Source organism: Xiphias gladius, chromosome 4 (assembly GCF_016859285.1).
Source record: "Xiphias gladius isolate SHS-SW01 ecotype Sanya breed wild chromosome 4, ASM1685928v1, whole genome shotgun sequence".
In the NCBI taxonomy this organism is placed as follows: Eukaryota; Metazoa; Chordata; class Actinopteri; order Istiophoriformes; family Xiphiidae; genus Xiphias; species Xiphias gladius.
In genome coordinates this window covers 11,236,464-11,256,486 of record NC_053403.1, presented here as the reverse complement: position 1 = coordinate 11,256,486, position 20,023 = coordinate 11,236,464, and the positions used below count along the sequence as shown (strand labels likewise).

The 20,023-nt window shown below is 42.3% G+C and overlaps 1 protein-coding gene across 7 annotated transcripts in view; it reads right to left on the bottom strand.

Annotated features, from left to right (window-relative positions):
- Window positions 1-20,023, bottom strand: part of utrn (utrophin) — a 181,466-nt gene that overhangs the window by 121,614 nt on the left and 39,829 nt on the right. For 5 of the 7 annotated variants that reach the window (XM_040125316.1, XM_040125318.1, XM_040125317.1 and 2 more), the window contains 31 exons: window positions 18,951-19,088; window positions 18,724-18,837; window positions 18,309-18,464; window positions 17,785-17,955; window positions 17,508-17,699; window positions 16,612-16,746; window positions 14,633-14,782; window positions 13,769-13,930; window positions 13,149-13,280; window positions 12,656-12,829; window positions 12,277-12,432; window positions 11,950-12,120; window positions 10,969-11,148; window positions 10,187-10,315; window positions 9,166-9,336; window positions 8,946-9,002; window positions 8,498-8,662; window positions 7,623-7,760; window positions 7,398-7,493; window positions 7,021-7,191; window positions 6,352-6,524; window positions 5,051-5,201; window positions 3,905-4,080; window positions 3,341-3,476; window positions 2,724-2,873; window positions 2,432-2,584; window positions 2,216-2,317; window positions 1,890-2,010; window positions 1,134-1,351; window positions 870-987; window positions 467-672 (listed from right to left, as the gene is read on the bottom strand). In XM_040125316.1, coding sequence (XP_039981250.1) covers window positions 467-672; window positions 870-987; window positions 1,134-1,351; window positions 1,890-2,010; window positions 2,216-2,317; window positions 2,432-2,584; window positions 2,724-2,873; window positions 3,341-3,476; window positions 3,905-4,080; window positions 5,051-5,201; window positions 6,352-6,524; window positions 7,021-7,191; window positions 7,398-7,493; window positions 7,623-7,760; window positions 8,498-8,662; window positions 8,946-9,002; window positions 9,166-9,336; window positions 10,187-10,315; window positions 10,969-11,148; window positions 11,950-12,120; window positions 12,277-12,432; window positions 12,656-12,829; window positions 13,149-13,280; window positions 13,769-13,930; window positions 14,633-14,782; window positions 16,612-16,746; window positions 17,508-17,699; window positions 17,785-17,955; window positions 18,309-18,464; window positions 18,724-18,837; window positions 18,951-19,088 — 4,662 coding nt within the window. Of the gene's footprint in view, window positions 1-466; window positions 673-869; window positions 988-1,133; window positions 1,352-1,889; window positions 2,011-2,215; window positions 2,318-2,431; window positions 2,585-2,723; window positions 2,874-3,340; window positions 3,477-3,904; window positions 4,081-5,050; window positions 5,202-6,351; window positions 6,525-7,020; window positions 7,192-7,397; window positions 7,494-7,622; window positions 7,761-7,919; window positions 7,959-8,497; window positions 8,663-8,945; window positions 9,003-9,165; window positions 9,337-10,186; window positions 10,316-10,968; window positions 11,149-11,949; window positions 12,121-12,276; window positions 12,433-12,655; window positions 12,830-13,148; window positions 13,281-13,768; window positions 13,931-14,632; window positions 14,783-16,611; window positions 16,747-17,507; window positions 17,700-17,784; window positions 17,956-18,308; window positions 18,465-18,723; window positions 18,838-18,950; window positions 19,089-20,023 lie in introns of those variants that run through there. The other 2 variants (XM_040125321.1, XM_040125322.1) reach the window with 2 other exon arrangements.

Genomic DNA, 20,023 nt, shown 5'->3' with positions numbered 1-20,023 from the left:
ACTCATGATTACAAGACCACACAAAGCAGGAGTGTAACTAATGGGCTTGATTCTGTTAAACTCAGTTGCCCTCTAGTGTTTGGTTCCTGTAATGCATCAGATACACTCGGGAGGGCAGACTTTGCTTCTAGATACTCTCGGCCAAGTCATCATCTCAAATTAAAATGATGGATGATGTGGGTGCACGAATTCACAGTGATACTGCAGAGAGGGGATTTATTAATTCTCACTTTCTACCGAGTTATATGGATGTATAAAGGACCTCTAATACTTTATGAATTAAAGTTTGACTTGGTCTAAGATTTTTCTTTGTATTAGGAAAGAGAGTGGACAAATTCCCTTGAAAAATTTCTTGTCTACCATAATGACAAGGATACAGAATCAGTGTAAATGACCTCAGGTAGGACAGGCATTAGACACCCTGAGGACATGGAGAGAAAGTTTAGCAATGAAACTTTTCCCTAACCTTGTTGTCAGCAAGCTGTTTAGTCAGGGGGTCTCTGGACAGCTGAAGAAGGTTGTGGAAACGTCCTTCGTTGTGCCCAATGAGGGCTTTCACCTCCCTCCTCTGTTCCTCCCACTGGTTGCTGTGGCCAGTCATGTTATCCAGCTGCTGGAGCCGTGCCTCAACGCCATGCTGGGTGCTGTCCCACTGGCTGCGTACCTTCTCCACTACAGACAGACAGAGACAGATGCATATGCAATGGAGAGGGAGGGGGTGACACTGTTAAAAAAAAAAAAAAAAACATCCACGCTGTTGTCTTTGAAGCAGCTAATGTGTTTTGTTTTTTTTCCTTGCGACATCTCTTTCTGAAACTGTTCAATGGCTGTTAACTCTTTCCAGTGTGATCACCCTGCTCTTTACATACATTTCTCAGTAATGGATGAGCGAACATCCAGATTAGAGGTCTTGTTTTTGATGTTCTGTGCCAGGGTGAAAATGTCCTCTAGTTGGGGATGACGCTGCTCCAGGTCACTCTTGGTCACCTGCCAGGGCGAGGCACATGTATAAATACACACAGAGACATTCACAGGAAGTGTAGAGAACATACGATAATATTTGGCGGTTCAATTTTATGACTAAACGACTCACAATTTCCCTCCCTTCCTCCTTTAATCTCCTCACTTCTCACCTGAAGACGTCCCATAGTGGTCCTGATCTCTTCCGTGTCCCCCACAGTGACAATATTAGACTTGAGCATCTGCGTGATGAGGAGGAGCCAGTCTGCCAGTTCGGTGGCTGTCTCGTTGAGGTCAGTGGGCGCCACCGTGTCCGGTGTGTGCGGGGTTTGATGGTGGGGGTCTTCGCTCACCAGGCTGGCCATCTGCACGGCTGAGGGGACCGTAGACACTGAAGCAGGGGCGAAAAAAAGGCGAGGAACTCAAGGCAAATAATGTTGACATATAGAGCTTCTTTAAAAGGAAATGATGCAATGAACATTAAAGATGTTAGAGTGAGAGAGGAGGTGCTGCCAAATGGCTCTCAGAGGATAGTGGCATCACACTAAATCAAGATGAATGAGGGATCGGGTTTGTTTTAGTGTTATACAACCAGGACTTTGTTGCTCACCTCTTATATATTATTCCATCATGCATTTTCATGCTTCAGATTAAGGCAAGCCAATAAATAATTTCAAATTTGTGACCTGAGTACTTATTACCGCTAATACAAGTACATGTTTATATGTTCGTCATATCCTGTTAATGATCCATAAGACAAATATCTCAAATATCTAATTTTTCCTCTCATATTAAAGGCTTAATACTTCATTTGGGCCGTATTGAGTATTTTCATCCTTATGCCCTTGATGAATTATAAAGACAGAGCTAGTGATACAGAAATGAGAGAAATCGTGACGTTAATTAAGTGCACTTCTAGGCATCTTTACCAAGCTGCTGGGACTGGACGACATGTTGGTGTTGTGTCCACGGAGAGACAGGTGGCTGTAGAGATTCCCTCACACGACCATCCAGGGCTTTCCAATCGGCTGCCAGCTGCTCTACCTTACCCTACACACATGAAGGCGCACATACATACATATAATGATGAGTGTATCCAGATTTTAATAAAACAGCCAGTTAAACCATAATAAATCATAGGAAACTGAGTTACCTAAAGTGGGGTAGTGGCAGTTTAACAGTGCAATATGGTGTAATTATATGCTACAATTAGAACTGGTTCTCTATTAAATTATATTACAGTGGAAATTGGGACCTTTTCCTGAGGCAACAGCTGCTGTCGTCTCTGTAGGTCTATAGAATGAGCCAACAGTTCCTCCAGGTCCTTTTTCCTGTCCTTCATGGAGGCCTCCAGAGCCTGTGACAGGTGAGAGCTCACTTTCGACACAATATTTGTGTGTATGGCAACTGGACTTTCAGTGAGGTTAGGTGTGTTAGTTCTAGTAATGTATTTGGGTCACAGACGATCTACCTGAGCTTGCCCAGGATTCAGGCCTCTGGTCACGATTGTCTGGTGTGTGACGACAACCCAGTCAGTGAGTCTGTCCATCCTGTCCTGGAACTGTGCATGACTTTGCAGGTTGGCCTCCACCTCCCCAACCTTGTCCAATAACTCATGGGTCACCTGCAGGGTAAATGGAGAGTAAAGACTGAGTAAGGGAAATAGGGAGGAGGAGAAGGTCGAGAGGATGGTAGAGATAAACTAATAAAAAGGTTAAAAAGTTGGAATATGAACTTGGATTTAGTGTTGGTACAGCTCTCACCTTGCTCCAGCTGAGGTTGATGACTCTCAGTTTGCCAACATGTTGGTCTCTGCTCTGAGGGCTCACACTGGGACTGGCCAGGATCTGAGGAGCGTGCTTGTTCAGCCAACCGAGACGTTCATTGTGTGCTTCCATTTCCTCAGCAAGGTCCTGCAAGGAAAGATGCACCGATGCCTAATCTCACAGAGAAGCACTGATTTGTTGAAAATGGAAGGAAGGAAGAAAACGGGAATCAAGAAGTGCTGCTGTGCAGGTCAGCAGTAGAACAGTTGCTCTACTTAGCCACATAACGTTTTTCATTCGACTTTTTGCGACGTGTCTCCACAGGGGAAAAAGTCTGGCTGAGCTTGTTGTCAAGAGGGAATGAAGACAGAAAACTCTGAGTCATTTTATTTTCTTGGACAAAATTGCATTGTTCAAAACGAGATGCGAGAGTTAGGTTCTTTCTGTGTTTGCTGAGCTTGACAGGTTTTGCTTGTCACTGAGATACAGAGAGCAACTTGGAAACACCGAGCTGACCATAAAATAGCTGAATCTACCAGCTCTAGAGCAGGAACAGAAACCTCTGTGCTCCCATGAATCACACTAACTTTAGCAGGTTTTGGGCCTCGCTGTACCTTGAGTTCTTTGAGGTTTTTGTCAGTGGGAGTGACGGGTAAGGAGCTGACAGCGTTTTCCACCTGCTCCAGCCATACAGCCAGATCCTCGCGTTTTCTCACCAGGTCCGACAGGGCCGGGTCCCCGCCAGCCAGCCTGCACACACACACACACACACACACACACACACACACACACACACACACACACACACACACACACACACACACACACACACACACACACACACACACACACACAGATAAGGATCTCCATTTCCTGCAAGTTGCAGGCCTAATCCTAAAATTTACATTTTAAGTACTGTTATAGATCACACTGATAATGTTAACCTGCCAAACACCGATACAGAAACAAAGTCTGACAGTGACTGAGAGTGAGCACTAACCTCTGTGCTACATTGTACGGTAAACCCAAGATGTTATATTATGAAGACACAGCAAAGATGTGTATTACATATTTCTTTGTGTCAGAATCCAAATTAGACTATATCCCCTTAATGTTTTCAATCCATACAGCCTCATTTACATGCCACTGCATCCTGTGTTTTTCTATGGAGACACTACCTGCGCTGTCTGTCCAGGACCTGGCGGTTGACAGCCCTCCAACGCTGACCCAGAGTGTCTAGCTTCTCTTCAAGCAGCTGTCCATCAAGAGATGACAGCTGCGCAATTATCTGCTCCCCAGTGCGGTTCAGTACGGCCAGGACAGGTTGGTGACTGGCAAGGCCTTCCTCCAGCTCCTAAAATGTATAAAGTATAAAGGAATGACACGAGTATGAGACAGAGAAAGATCGGGGATCAATCGAACAGCGTAAGCTAACTGACTCAGGGCCAAATCCCCCGCTCAAATCCATCTCTCCAGGCAAATCTCTAATTGACACATTAGCTTGATTCGTCACAAATCACGATTTTTAAACTGCCAAAATCTCTACTTCAGCCGAGAGAGATTTAACTTGCTAAGACAGACCCGTAAAGTAGGGTGAGTGATTGTAACGTCAGTTAAACGGTGAGTCAGCTAATTCATCTCTCAATTCCCATCCACTTGATCCCCCGTCTCATTCTCAGCGCTTGTGAAAACATGTAAAAGAGCAAGGCAGACGGAGTGTGGCCCGAGCTTTGCAAATCACGCTTATAAAAGGTGTTAATGGTGGTGGTGCTGTCAGCGATATCGCCGCAGCGTCAGAGAATTTAATTCCCCTTGAAAATGGAAGTGCTGCTTTAGTAATCAAACAAAGCAAAATTAGAGGCCCCTTCTCATTTTACCCTTCGGTTCACTTCTCTCCATTTCTAGCTCTGTATAATGAACAGTTAGATGTGCAGTGTGTTTATCAACAGGTATAGTATGGCACTCGTTCTTCCCTTTGGGGAGCAAAACGCAATTATCTCCCATCTAACATTTCCAACCATCCAGCTACTGCATATCACTGTGGCGTCTTGGGAAGGCAATAATCTTGTTTTTTCATCTTATAAACATATGGGATATTGTGACTATATATGTGACTGATTACTGGTTTGTCCCGAGGAATGTGGTATGCCTTGAGTACTTTCTATAATGTGATCTGATGTGATGTGATATGATGTGATCAAAGGCATATGCAAAAAAAAACCCATGTGAAATACCGCAGTATGCATGTGAAATCTGGTAGTCACACACAGCCGAACAAAACATCAGCATTGAGACCTCCACACGCTCCATCAGCCTCCACTGACCTCTTGGTGTTGTCGTGCAGAGTCCAGGTCCAGCTGTCCTTCAGCACCAACACTCTCAGACAGCAGTGCCTCTGTGTCAGTCAGCCAGTGACTCAGGTCTTTCATGTCACAATGGAACTGCCCCCACTCCTCTATGGCACGGTCAAAAGTCCTGCAGCAGAATAAGGAAAGAAACACACACAGACACACACAGACACACACAGACACACACACACACACACACACACACACACACACACGCCATTGTTGTGACCTTAAACCTGAGTTCATTTTGTAGTTAATTTAATGTGAAAGGTTGGAAAAAAAAAAAACCCAAAACAAACAAGGAATTCTGGTCTCTGAGTATAAAACTGTTCACTCACTGGGAAATTCTGATAAGGACAAATTGAACAGTTGACCTCTACTAAACACTAGATAATGTCATAACAATCAGGAACCCCGAACAACACTGGAAAGTTCACAGCGATGTGACTGAAAAACAAAAACAAAAAAATCAGCAAAGACCGAGAGGCTGATTACTTAAAATGCCTAATTCATAAAAAGATCTTTTATCACACTGATGGTCTGCATGAGGGCTATTTCCTCTTACAGCATCACTTGGAGCGGGACAAATCTGATTAGAGAGACAAGGTGAGGAAATTAGTTTTGATGAGTAATTTCACAAAATATACTCCAGTCTTTGGTTTTTATTATTGCCTCGAGATCATTTTGATTAGAGATAGAGTGCAATTGTGAGCAATCTTCAAAATTAGCTTACTAGTTTATTCTAGCATGTGCACATACTGTACTCCGCAAATATAGACTGTTTATAACCAAGGAATAGTGTGGATGTGAGTCAAGGTCACCCAGTGTCTGTGTACGTGTGTGAATGAGTGAGAGAATATGGGAATAGCCACGAGATTGTTTATGCCCAAGGAATTGTTTTTGATGGTAATCAAGGTCAGTGTGTGTGTGTGTGTGTGTTTGTACGTGTGTGTGTGTGTGTGTGTGTGTGTGTGTGTGTGTTTAAGTGTGTGTAGGGCGCTTGACTGTGTGCCCTGGTCTATCTCTTTATCTGTTCCTGCTGTCTCCTGAGTAGTGCACAGCTGGCATTTAATGTCCCTGCAGCTTCGACCGAATATCCTGGCACAAAAATTCACACACATTCACATCTGAAAATAGTTGCTTGTTCGTTTCTCTCCACTGTCACAAAACTTTCTGTGATTCAAAACCCTACTTCTATCTGATGAATGCATGTACAATGTAATCTGTACTGTACTGTTCTATATTGTACTGGTTGTGTGTGAGGTTGGTGCACGTACCCCTTGCGGTGGTCGTACATGCGGTTAAGGCGGTCCCACTCGGCGTTGAGCTGCGTGAGGGCGTCTCCAATCTGAGTCACCTCAGCAGACAAAGCGTCCCGAATGGCATCGGGCTGGCGCTCATGGATCCCCGCTACCTGCTCGCTCAGATTCTCCAGATTCGCTTTGACATTCTGTAAATCGACAAATGAAAGATAAAGGAAATAGGGGCTGAAAATGACTGAATTTAAACAGTGGCTCAAAGTTACTGCAACGAGCATGCTAACAGAAGAGAATCACATCACTTTGATTGTGGGAGCTGGTAATCTGATACAGACTGACTTTAATATTTTGCTGATCACAAGGCATGTTTGTCCCAGTCTTATCTAGGTATATATATATATATATCAAAAACTTTTCAATTTTAACCTCCAGATTTAAGGCTTTTGATGTCAGGGGAAGCCCTCTCCAAGTCGCAGAACTTGTGTTTTCTATTAAATCATTTCTTCTACATCTGTTACAAACAAATGTTTATTAATTGTAACTTTTCTTTTTTTTTTTTCCTTGTTTAACTTTGTGAAGGTGGCTATATAAAAGCAAATACAGTACAGTGGCACATGTCATTTTTGTGATATGTTTGTGATGGTAATTGCTGACATATCAGTTTTGGGTATATGAGAGACGACCCACTCTCAGTGTGTCCTCCTGGCTAGAGAAGTCTTCATAGAGCCCCCCGCTGAGCTCGGAGGAGTTAAGAAGTAACTCGTTGTCGGCCATGGCAAGGAGCACTTTGTTGATGTCCAACAGGTAGTCGGAGGGACTCAGTGAAGGAGCAATGCTACGCTCCACTGCAGACATCTCCTACACCGCAGAGGAGCAGGGGGAAAATTGCAAAATTACATCAACACCTCTTGTGCCGCATGATATTTCAGCAAGCCACACTATGCTAAAGTGACACTACCATCAATCCAATCAAGCACTTCCAGTGAGGGACACAACTCTCAGTGACTTCCTAGTCAGTGCGTATGTGTACGGCGTATGCATGGGTGCATGTGTAAATCCCTCACCTCGGCTGAAAACTCTCTTGTCTGCTCTGTGAAGGTGTGAGAAGACGACAACTCCACAGAGACTTCGACCTGCCGGATTCGTAGCACCCTCAGCTCCTAAAGCGGGCAGACACATAAACAGCAGTTAACCCGCCGGCATGAGTGCAAAGAGGGAAAACAAAAAATGACAGAGAGCTTTGTTTGCCCTGCTCAATGAAGACACAACTTATTTTTTATGCGTCCCACCCTGTGAGCAGAATATTGGCTCTGCAGGCGGAGCAGCAGAAGTCTCAACTCCTCCCTTTGACCCTCGTCTGAAGTTCGTTGCAGCGCCTCTTCTCCTCTTCTCAGCAGGTCTTCCACACCGGCTTTCTCCTCATCCATCTGGTACAAAGAGAGAGGGTAAAAGGTCAACTACAATTGAAAATTGCAAGAATGATCTGCAGACAGATTTTAGTATAGTAATGCAAAATATCTTCAATGTCTCTTAAATCTACCTGTGTTCTATTCAATGGGCATAAAAAAAAAGAACAACTTACACACCTGAAACTGACATTGGCTGTGAGTTGCTCCTTCACTAAACAAGCTATAAATTGCTCAGAGTGGAGACGCCGCAGAAACACAATAATAACTTCCCAACTTGCACAGTGACCTTGCTTTGGATTGGTCAGATTTGTTCAGCTGGTGTGTTTAACGTCATAAACCTTGATAACAAAAGCTTGAATTCCAGACTCGTTAGGCCTTGAAATGCCCAATCAAAGCTTGTCTTATCATGTGGCAGCTTTATATAATGTAGCCTGTAGCCCGGCATATTCTTCATAGAAATTCTCATAAAACTTCAGGTTTAGAGAGACAGAAAGAGACTAATAGGCAACCTGGGGCAACCTCTGGAAAAAAGGCTAGATATGGCAAACCTTACAGAAAGACTGCCTGTTCCCCTACCCACAATACTACAGTATCTAGAGCTCAATTTTAATGAAGTAATTACTGCTTTGCTGCTCATTTATCTCATAATATTGGCCTTATTTTCAATCATCATCTTTAGCACTGTTTCTGTGAAAATTTTAAAAACAAAAAATGAAAGCGTTACAAAAGAAAAACTGAAAGGTGACCTTGTGTACCTTGTCGTCATCCAGGATGTGCACTGGGTCCTGTTGCTGCTGCTGCAGAGCCCTCAGTGTGTCCTGGAGCTCTGCCTGAAGGTCCGTCACCTCACTGGAGACCAGAGCCTCAGCAGGAAGAGCCTTACTCTGACTCTCTACTCGGATCTCCTGGCTGTGAATGACCTAATGAGACAGAACAAAAACCCACTTCAGGCCAATCAGTCAGAGCCAGTAAGATAAATGACCGGCTGCATCCTCAAACAAAGTGATCCGCTGGGTATAAATTGTGATAAAACAGAGCGTTGCAGTATTTTGTCTGAAAAACTCTGTAGGTATTGTAATGTTATTTGGATAAAAGGAAAGATGTTCCATTTGTCACTGGGTAAGTATTTTGTGGGCAACTGGTTTTCCTTAAAGATATGATCTAATTGACCTTGAAGCGTGCACTACTGTGAGATTCTTGTACCTGCTGGGGTGCCCGCTGGTTCATCTCAACACTGCCTGACTCCAGGCTGGTGATCATCTGAATGCCAAAAGACAGGGAACAGATACACTGATGGAACAGACTGCTCTCTATTTGACAGTTTGACCTTTTGTGCACACAGCAGGACTGAATTCCACACTGAGCTTTTCATTGGTAAAGATGGTAATGATGGTTAGTTTGCAAACAGTTTGTGCTTTTGTACCTTGGCGGTTTTGATGTGCTGGGAGACTTTGTCGAAGTTGCAGTTGAGTTCGGACAGTTTGGGCTCCACCACATCTCGGCAGGCCGGCCCCCTGCTGGTCATCAAGATGATGGCCTGGTCCCTCACGTTGTCCACACGCAGACTGATGTCCTCCAGCTCCTCGAGCATGCTCTGAGGACAGACCACGGAATAGCTGGTCATCTCTTTATCAGTTTATGCTATCAGTCGTTCTCTCTCAGACTGGATGGCAGAGTAGCCTTGGGTCAGACCGGAGAGTTTGGCACAGCATGTACTGATCAAGGCTAGCAGGCCCGTGGACCAGCTGATATTCAGTGGAGACCTTCGGTTGTCATGATGAGAAGAAGGGTCAAGAATTTCATATAACTGGAAGATATATTATTTGAGGCTCAAATTTAGCCACCTTCTTTCCAATCCCTCAACAAACCTCTCTCTTGCCTCTAACCTGACTATCTCTCACCGTCCTTTTTATTCCATTTGGTGAAGCATGCTGACAATGGGCAATTATTATTAAGAACCACAGAAAAATGTCCTCATGGTATCCAAATATAAAATTTCCATCATAACAAAGCACTTTCTGCTGCAACAGAGGACCATCCAGAATGGTAGATTTAGAAATGATTGATCATTACCTCCCTAATCCTTTCATGAAAACGCATTAAAATCTCTCTGTCCCAGAAGATAACAGGAGGGGTATTCCTCAATGGATTTTCACAGAGTGCATTTCCTTGCCAGAGGCAGTGATTTCCATAAAGCAATTCTAAACTACTATTTCATACTTCTAAGCTTGCCATGGTATGACCTCAGCCAATTACATATTTTTCAGACAACAGTCGATGAAAAACAGTATGAATTAATAACTTTGAAATGATGACAGGCATAACAAAAGACCGGTAACTATCCTTTATTTACCGGGTGCACTGTATCCACACTTGGGGGCCATTCTCCCTTTCATCATACTGATGCTTTCTCTGTCGCACTGTGACAGCTCTCTCTCCCTTACCTTTACCACCTTTTCCCTCTCTGACAGGGCGAGACGCTCAGCCTCGTCCAGGTGGATCTGGGTCTGATAGAGCCAGGTGCTGATGTGAGCCAAGTTCTCATCAAATATTTCCACCTCATTCTGGTGACTCTGCACAAACACAAAGAAAAACAAAGGCTCAGTGTTTTGATTAGGACATGACGAAAACTCCCTACTACTTAATCTAAAACAACATTTTTACTGATTATGTGAGTTTTCAATAAACTTTACACGACTTGCTGCAGTGCATAATTACAAGAAGAACATTTCTTAGTCTCTTTGTTCAAATGGTAAATACATTTTGTTGAAAAGGAGATTTGCATGCCCTTGTTTTGTTCTTGATTTGAAGTGTATTTCTTTGCCTCACTACTGCAATCACTTGATATATGCAGCATAATGAGGAAATGCTTTATTTGGGTTTTAAATTTTTCAAAGAAATTACCTCGTAATGCCATTTTTTAAATCTTTCCAAGGACAGGAAAAACAACTTTCAAATTTAATGAACTTTTTAGAATTTCAAAACTTACCATGTTTGCTTAAATTATAAATTTAACATGATAAATTCAGGAATAACTGATAGAAGATTTCTCATTATCCAGAAGAATAACATGCTAAAAGGCACAGCTATGACAAAAATATGTGCATTATTCACTCAAGAGTGGCCTGAGGCAGATGGAAGAATCTACTTATTCTGAGAAAACAGATTAAGGAACACAGCAACTCTTTATTTACTAAGCCTTACTGTACAACATATTTGCTCTCACCAGCACAGCGCTAAGCCAGTCCTCTGTCCAGGTGCGGACGCGACCCCAGGATTCATTGAGTCCAAAGAGTTTGTCTTCCAGCTGAGCCTCACTGCCCTCCACCAGAGTCTGCAGCCCAGCGCTGGTCTCCATCAGGCTGGACAGCTCCACCTTACGACGCTCTGACTCCTTCAGCAGGCCCTGGTGGAGCGACACACACACACACACACGGTACAATCTATTACACAGGTTCATGGGATGGCCTCCATGTTTCGATAATTTACTGCCATATCAGTGAGCTGTCACCAGGATTTATCACACACACTGTAGTATGCAAAAAAATGAAGCAAGATTTACATGTAACATAAACCATAATAAATAGTCTGCCATGATATCCCACAACCTAGAATGAACATAAATATTCATATATTCAAATTCATGTAAATTTAACAGACATTATATACATTTAAAGGCAATTATATTTGAAGAACAAAAAAAAAGCGAATTTGAAGAAACCTCCTACACGCTCTCATGCACTGTAGTGCCATTGAGGACTTGGCATGAACCCATGGCTCATTTAAAATTCATACGGTTTCATTTTTAATGCTGTTGCTAAGTCTTTTTGACGAAGGGGTCGAAGGGGTTGGTTCAGTGTGTGGGATTGTATAAAATTCTCTGTCTTTTTCACAGAATTGGGTTGAGAGAGAGGGGAGGCGAGTGCCAGTGATTCATTAAGACACACATCATTCTACGCATTTTTTCCATTGTAAGGGTGAATATGGCGTAAGTCACAGCTTTTCAACACTGAAGCATCCTCAACAGTTCCTCAGTTGCCCTCTCTTCATAATGCTGATACACGTCATTTCCAGTTTTAGAAAGAGAAAGATTAGTTTTCTCAGTTAGCATCGAACAGTCCCTCTGCTCCACCTACTGGCCTAGGACAGAATCCCTTCTTCGGCCCTGCTGGGGAGATGTAATAAAAGGTTTGGGACAGCTGCTCACATTAGCCCATGCAATCTCAGCATCAATGTCAGCTGGCATGTCTTCACAGCTGTTCTTCTGCTGGAGCTGAGCCTCATTGGTGGTCAGCCACTCCTGCAGGGCAGCGCTCTCCTTCTGGAACTTCTGAGACAGAGACAAAGCTTTTTCCAGGTCCTGCTTGCCCTCTGTTACCTGTAAAGAGAATGAAAACGAAGGTGTCTTAGTATGGTCGCAGAGATATGTGAATATCACTTATAATTCAACATGAGCTGAATTTTTTTTAGAGCAAAGAGAATTCATTTTGATCTAAATTTTAAAAAATAAATAAATAAAAAAATAAAAAGTTACCTGAGCCCCTAGGTCATTGTAGAGCAGTTTGAGAGCAGTAAGCTGTTCGTCCATAGCCTTGGGGTTCTCAGTCTGCTGTTTCTGCACAATCTGGCGACCTGTTTTTATCACCGTCTCCACCTCTAGCTTCACCTCACTCAGCAATTTGTATAATTTCTATACAGCAAAAAGAAGGGCAATGAGTGTGGGTGAAATAGAGTGTTTGTTTGTGACTGCAAAAAGGGGTAGCTAGGTTGTTAGGTATCTCTGCTTATGTTTCTTGTAATTACTTTAAACTTTGCTGAGCATTTATAATGTGAATAAACTACAACATTTAGCTACAAATAAACCATTTAAACAGGCTGTGTAAAATAGAGATTGAGAAAGGTCTGGTTCTCACCATACAACCGCTGAGGTGCGACTGGATTTTTTCTGGTTCCAGATCCTTGACATCCAGAATGTGTAGCTCAGCCTTGGCACCCTCCAGGACCCTCTTACAGTCCAACATGCGCTGCTCAAAGTTAGCAGGCTTCTGGAACAGCTGGTACTTTGTGGAGATCTCTCTCAACTTCCTCTGAAGTGAGCGAAGGGAAGGTTAACCAAGTAATGCCACTGTTACACAAGCCGGATGACGAGCAGCTGCAACGATTCTTTATTTGTTCTGCACGTAAACACTTTCTAAATGACAACCAACGGCAATATGTGAACGAGAAGCTTCCAGGAAGACTTCCAGACAGTAAAATTAGTTAGGCACATTTCTCATTTATACTCCAAACATGAGGTTAATGAGAGTACTACCTTATCAATGTCATGATAATGTAGTGGTGGTGTCACTAGAAATCTGACATCAGTTTCTGTAGTTTCTGATGTTCTCCAGGAGGAGTCAGTGTTACCTGAAGCTGATCCAGCATGGTCCCACCACGGGCAGCTTTGCCATCACTGGTGGGGGGAGGTAAGTTGGCCACGTTCCTCTTTCTCATCTCTTCCACTGTTACCTCGTGGGCTGTGATATCTGCCCCGATGGTCTGAAGGAAGAGTGGAAACGAAGACATGCAGCATGAGTATGATATTCACATGCACAGACCCTACTTCATGTGTATCTGTGCATTCATCAGGTGTTTTCTGAGTGTTTATGTACATGTAACATGAATATAAATACTGCATGTACAACTATTGTATCTTGAGATTTCATAAAATCAATCTACTTATGGCTCCTCAATTAAGACCTATTTAACAACCAAATTATATACTGTTCAAATCTATAAAAATATATATTTTTCATCACTTAAATGTAATGCTATTTAAGAGATTTTCAGGCTGCTGACTGCTGTTATGTATTATCATTTTACGACTATTTATTGGGCTCCTGCCCATAGGGGGGAATCTTCAGACAGGTGAGGTGACACTCTATGAAATAAGATCCACCAGGCTTTGGTGCCTCCTCAAAGTGTCACATCTTGTTTGGTGACTTCTCTGGGCGTGAATGTGCTCATACTGCGCATGCGCCCGGTACCTGTGCCTCCTGTGGGAGCTGGAAGGCGTCTATGCGATCAGTGAGGTAGGAGGTGAGTGTGTGGTCCAGCTGGTTCAGAGAGTCCTGCAGTGATTGGAGTGCCTGTTCGTTCTCCTTCAGTGTCTGCAGCTGCTGCTCAAGGCTGATCTGCCGGTTCACCGCCTGGACAAGGACACAGACAGCAAGTCATGAGTTTGAATTTTTCAGTCAGGAATATCAGTGTATTTCTATGTATTCGGTTATTCCGGTATTCTACATGGAAGCTGACAAGGAGAAGAACATGTGATAGTAGAATATAATGGCTGATGTATGCTATTATTAACCATAATACTCAAGGGAGGTAAACACCTCATCTCCAATACAGCTTGTTTCTGTTGTTTTAACTGGATGTAACAATGCATAAAGGCATATCACTTATTGTAAGAGAACACATGACGGAGGACACCAAATACTTATAGATGCTCAAAAAAATACCTTGTACCAAGTGCACGATAAAAAAAATAAAGTCTTAAGTGTAAAATGCACTGAAAATATATAATTTTTGAATCTCAATACAAACAAATATTAAAATACAAAAGGTGTATCAAGTGTTTTGTGTCATTATAAATATAGATCGCAAGACATAAACTGGTGACACAACAGCCGAGTACAGCCCATGAATAAGTCTGAGAAACACGACACAGTGGAATATACGGAAATGATATATTCAAAGACAAACCGAAACAGTGAAAAGACAATGTGTAGACGAAAATCTGTTGAAAAAAAATCCAGACATAACTCACAGAGAATACCTTTTTTCTAAAGTAACAAATATAAACCTAGACACACCCTCCATTTGCTTATATACAGAGACAAGGTCCTGACCTGGTGGCTGAGTTGCTCGTAACGAGAATTGAAGGCCTCTAGTTTTTCGCTAATGAGTTCGTCCAATATGCCCCCGTCAATCAGTGTCTGACCAAGCTCCCTGATTTGCGTGCGGTTGTCCCCGGGGTGGCGAAGTACACTCTCCAAAGACTGGTGGTGAATTGAGAGATGGAGAAGAGGATAAATTTCTGAGCAAAGAATTAGAACAATCAAGCAAAAGGGGAAAGAAAGGAAATGACCGTGGGGAAGCCAAATTCAATAAAACAGTCCTTTGACAAAGCCACAACAAAGATCAAGAAAGCTGAACTGCTCCACAGTTCCAAAAATTTACCACAGAAACAGAAAAACAGCAGGAGTGAGTAAAAACACAGATCAAAAGCTAGAAAACAAAACACTCGAGGAACACAAAACACCAGGGAGGAAAAAGAAATCAAGTAAATGAGCAAAAAGCTGGAGAAGGATTAAGAAAGAACCGAAAAGCTGAGCAAACAGATGGAGTGCAGATGCAGAAATTGCTGGGCTGGGTGTGTCAGATGGAGGCAATCCAAAAAAAAAGATGATAACTGAACGACAAATGAGAGACAAGTGAGAGAGAGGCTTGTCAAGTGACGGCACTTGTTTGGATCCAACAGTCATTTTTTATGTGGGGTCATTAGTAGTGCTTTTCCTTCCCAGAGGTAATGGACAGACAGAGTGCGAGTGCAACAGCCCCCTCCAGAGGGGTGAGTCTGATTAGGAAGCTGGGAGACTGGGAAGAGTGAGAGAACAAGGTTCAGAGGAATGAAAAGGGAGAGAGAGAGAGAAATACTTGGTTGGGGGGGGGGCAGAAAACATCCAAAAACACAAGGACAAAGAAGAGAAGGGGAAACATTGTCTTCCAGGGTCTTCAATTTCCTTCATCACTATGCGATGTTACAGAAGCAGCGCTGTGATTAAAGTAACTTTGACAGTCATGCTGCAGGCAGTGTACAGATATAGCAGCAGAGCAAAAGAAGGCAGAAGAAATTTAGAAGACAAAGTCAAAGACAATGTGGTTATTAACATTCAGTTACATATCAAATGGATGGTTTGGTTTGGTTTGAGGAATTTGGAATTTTCAAACGTACCCAAACTACTGGCCTTTTATATGTCTCTCCATGCAGTTTGAATGTATGTTTAATGATGGGGTGACATTTTATCCCAGCTACTTACATGTCTGGGTCTCTGTCTATAGAGTAGCAGCACCTCTCAAAAATGGCTACAGAAATAAGTAAAGAAATAAGCACAATTTTAAACATAGTCAAAGATGGACTGCTGGTCTAAATGTGTTATCCATTGTAATTTACAAATTTATAAAATAACTCATTTCAACAATAAGAAAGAACACAAATTATATATTTATCATTTACTTTTGGTTGGCATGGGCCTACAGCCATGGAGAACAACTATGTGCATTTTCAAATAAAGCTTTTTCAAAAGTAATTGAGTAGTTCCAATATAATGGCATTTTCTATGTATGTACAGTATGTGAAATTTTGCACATAAACTTGTTGCACCTGAAACAATAGCGATGGACTGAATGTGTAATCCTGTAATTGATGTTTTTCTTTTGTTTTTGTGTCTTGCTGTCTCGCACTAAATAACTAATTATGTAGCCAATAACCCAGTGTCAAAGGATTGTGCAACTCCTTTCTTTTTGCTGCTACTGATCCCATAGACATCCAGCAACTGAGTTAAGATGGCTAATGACACCCTTAAACATTCCTTCAAACTGAACCCAAAGGAAAGCTTCTACTGAGCAAGTCTGACTGCGGGTAAGTGGGTTAAACACTAATAATCCCCAAGAAACTAAACCTTGCCTTTAAAGAGTGGGCGAAAATAAAGAGGACAAAATGAGATAAAGAAAAAGGAGTACGAGGATTTCAATGTGATTAGACAGTGTGTGTGTGTGTGTGTGTGTGTGTGTGTGTGTGTGTGTGTGTGTGTGTGTGTGTGCGCACCTCCAGGGCTTCATTGACAGCCTCAGTGCTCTCCGGCAGGTTGTCAGTAGCTTGGACCTTCTCCTCCACAGTGTTGAGCCAACTCTGCTCCATGTCCAGGTACTGAAGCAACTCCATCCAGCAGGACCAAACCTCCTACCCCAACACACAGACACAAACACGTATTTAAATAGAGCTCTGCACAACCGGAGAAACACAAATGCTGTTACTGAAGAGTCACAAGCATTTTACCAAAAAAAAAAAAAAAAATGCTTTAAAGTCTTATACTCAAATTAAACAGCAAGACTAGAAGGACAAAGATGGGATGCTGACTAATGGACTTCAGACAGAGTGAAAATGAGCATAAGCACAACTCAGTGATGTTTCTGACCTTTACCCTGCAGAGTCTGGGGGATGATAATCAAAAACAGTGCAGCGAACTATTTTACACTCGCAGACTGGCAATGAAGACAAGGATCACCAGTATTCCCTTCTAGCTTCTCTTGTTCTTCGCGTTAAAATTAACAGAAGGGAGCTGAATAAAGGACACGTCGCATAAACCAACATGCCATTCTAATGCTGACTGAACCATGAGAGCTGCAAGTTGACAGTCAAACTGGGCCATTCATGCATAAAATTATGAATTATTTTGATGTGAATGTGTCACCGCAGCTTTTTGTACTGGAAAAAGACAGGTGCATTTTCCATTTTCTGAAACGACCTTTGTGTAGCTGTGGTGCAAGTACATTTTTAAAACAATAAAAGCAGAACTGGCCATCCTTTTTAACTGAATGCAGCACAGTTAGTTTCTCACGCAACTGATATTTCTATTTACAAACAACCAAAAAAAAAAACTTGTTCTTCTTTTAACTTTCTCCACTACAGAAGGACCCCACACACACACACACACACATTACCTCCAGAGTGTGACACTTGCTCTTGAAGCGATCACAGAGCTTGTGGTAGTTTGCTAGTACCCCCTCTAGCTCTGAGGTCAGCTCCTGTCCACTGCCTCCAGCAGGGGGCGATGTTCTGGACACCAACATGTTGATGCTGTCTTTCAGGATCTTTACTTTCACCTCCTTCTGTAGCACATCCTCTTTAGCCCTCTGTGACAGATGAGGACAGGTGAGAGGACGACATCGACGACCCTTACACAAATAAAGCACTCAGCAGTCAAACAGTCACGCCCACCTTCATCTCCTCCAGCGATGCCTCCAGCTCCTCAGGACTCTTGTACTCAAAGTCCCTCATGAGAAACTCCTCATCTACCTGGGCCATCCACTCCTGCATCTCCGCCAAGTCCTTCCTCAGATTCACCTGCTTCTCCTGACTCTCTGCCACACGCTCCTGATGGCTCAGCAGCTGGAGGGAAGCAAATGTCATCAGGTTTGTTAAAGAAACATCATAAATAATCTCAGTAAAACTTTACATTAATAACTAATTTAGAGTGGGCACTACATGGACCCTGGGTTATTGGTTGGTGATTATTACAGGTGCATTACATGAAATCAAGCTTTAAATGCAAGACCTATGTGACTTTGAGCTGATGTTTTATTAGTTTGCAGGTGACACTAAGATTTCACTGTTAAAGACAAATTAATCATGTATCAGTGTAAGTATGTGAATGAATGCATACATATACACAGAAAATGTACAAAACAACACACCGTGCAAACAGAATACAAACAAAAGCTCATATTAAGAGTTTTCCTCACCTGTTTGCTGAGTGAGTCCCACCTGCCCTGGTACTCATCCAACTTATCCTGGCCCCACTTGGCCAGTCCTGGGACTGTAGCCGCCTGTACAGCGCTCACATTCTCTCCCATCTGCTTCAATGAACCTTCTACTGACTCCATCTCATTCACATACTCCTAGTTACCAGAAAGAAAAAAAAAAAAAAACTTTAGGAAAAATACTTTGCAGATATTAAAACCCAATTCGATAATAACCATTTTTGGTCAAAGCAAAAACGTCCAAAATCTTTATGGTTAAGAGATAGCTGTCTTAAAAACAACAGGTGTGTTAACTCTTATGTAGTAAAGTTGTGTTGTTTTTGCCACAAGAATGTCCAAATCTGTCGGACTATAAAAGAAAAACCAACGCTTTAATTTTTTGGTTTCTTCCTCTCACCTTGCACTGGTTAAGCTCTTCCTGTAGACTCTCTGTGACGGCCAACCCCGTGGCGTCGCGAGACAACAGCTCCTGAACCGCATCCAACCAACGTTCAACTTGCACCAAACATAGCTAAAAACAACATTGAATAACTGTGTTACTACCCTTCATATCTCTACCAGTAAGGACAAAAACCCTAACAAACAGTGGCAAGTTTTCTATATTACAAATGAAAGCTACTCTACCCGATTGTCCTTCATGCTACCCAGGATGCACTGCAGAGCCCCCAGCTCCTCACGGGCCCTGGAGGAGAGCCGACTCCATCTTTGTAGTTCTGCAGGATCGGAGGCTTGCTGTGTTTGCTCAATCTCTAGACACAGACCCTGAGGTGAACAAGAGTTTGGGCTTAAATGACATTTCTAAGCTGTGTGTGTATAAGTACTAGACAACCATGGAAACTCTTAGTGCCAGTAAAGGAATTTGCTATTCAAAAATTACACTGAAACCTGAAGGATAACAATTTTTAAAAGTCATCCTCTTGGAAGAAGGAAGAGGACTTCCCTAAATCGCTTTGATTGACTGGGTCTTCGTTATCAAAGTAAAAAAGTTTTGTAAACATTTGTGATATATATATATATATTTTAAAGGTTCCTTGTGGAGTTTTCTTGAAAACATGTAGTTTTGTCTAGATTTTGTTTTTCTACACCAAAACTCATTTTGTGTATACTCAAGGCCTTACATATGTGCTGAATGTGTTTTTCTTCCTCAAAAAACATTTGCAAAGCACATTTTTTAACATTTTGAAACCTGCATTGTTTACATCCATGTTTGCATGCATGTAAGCGGAACAAACTGCTCAGTGGAATAGTGCGAAATTGAAACGTAACGTGTCAACTGTGTGCTAAGGGACCCGCTCCTTAAAACATTGCTCTACAGCGCTACTTGTGGTCAAAATCTCCACAGGGTACCTTTAATTATGTAATGAAATTCTTAATACATCTTGAATATAATTTGAGGGAGTGTGACAACAATGTAAAGGCAGAGTATTCAAATAACAGCATTTGTACAAAGACAGTAATGTGTTGTTACAACTTTGCAATCAAAGGAACTTTCTTCACAGTATTTTTGAACTGTGTACTTACTTTTAGTAGGTATAAGTACCTTATATTTAGACACAGGTTAGCACACACTGGTTATTAAAGTGCTAACACTTTTATTGTGGAGAAAAACAGTCAAACCTGCTTAAAACAATTCACATTTGTGTATAGTGAAAGACGTCCATCTCAAGATGAAGAGCATGACTATCACCTTCTATAAT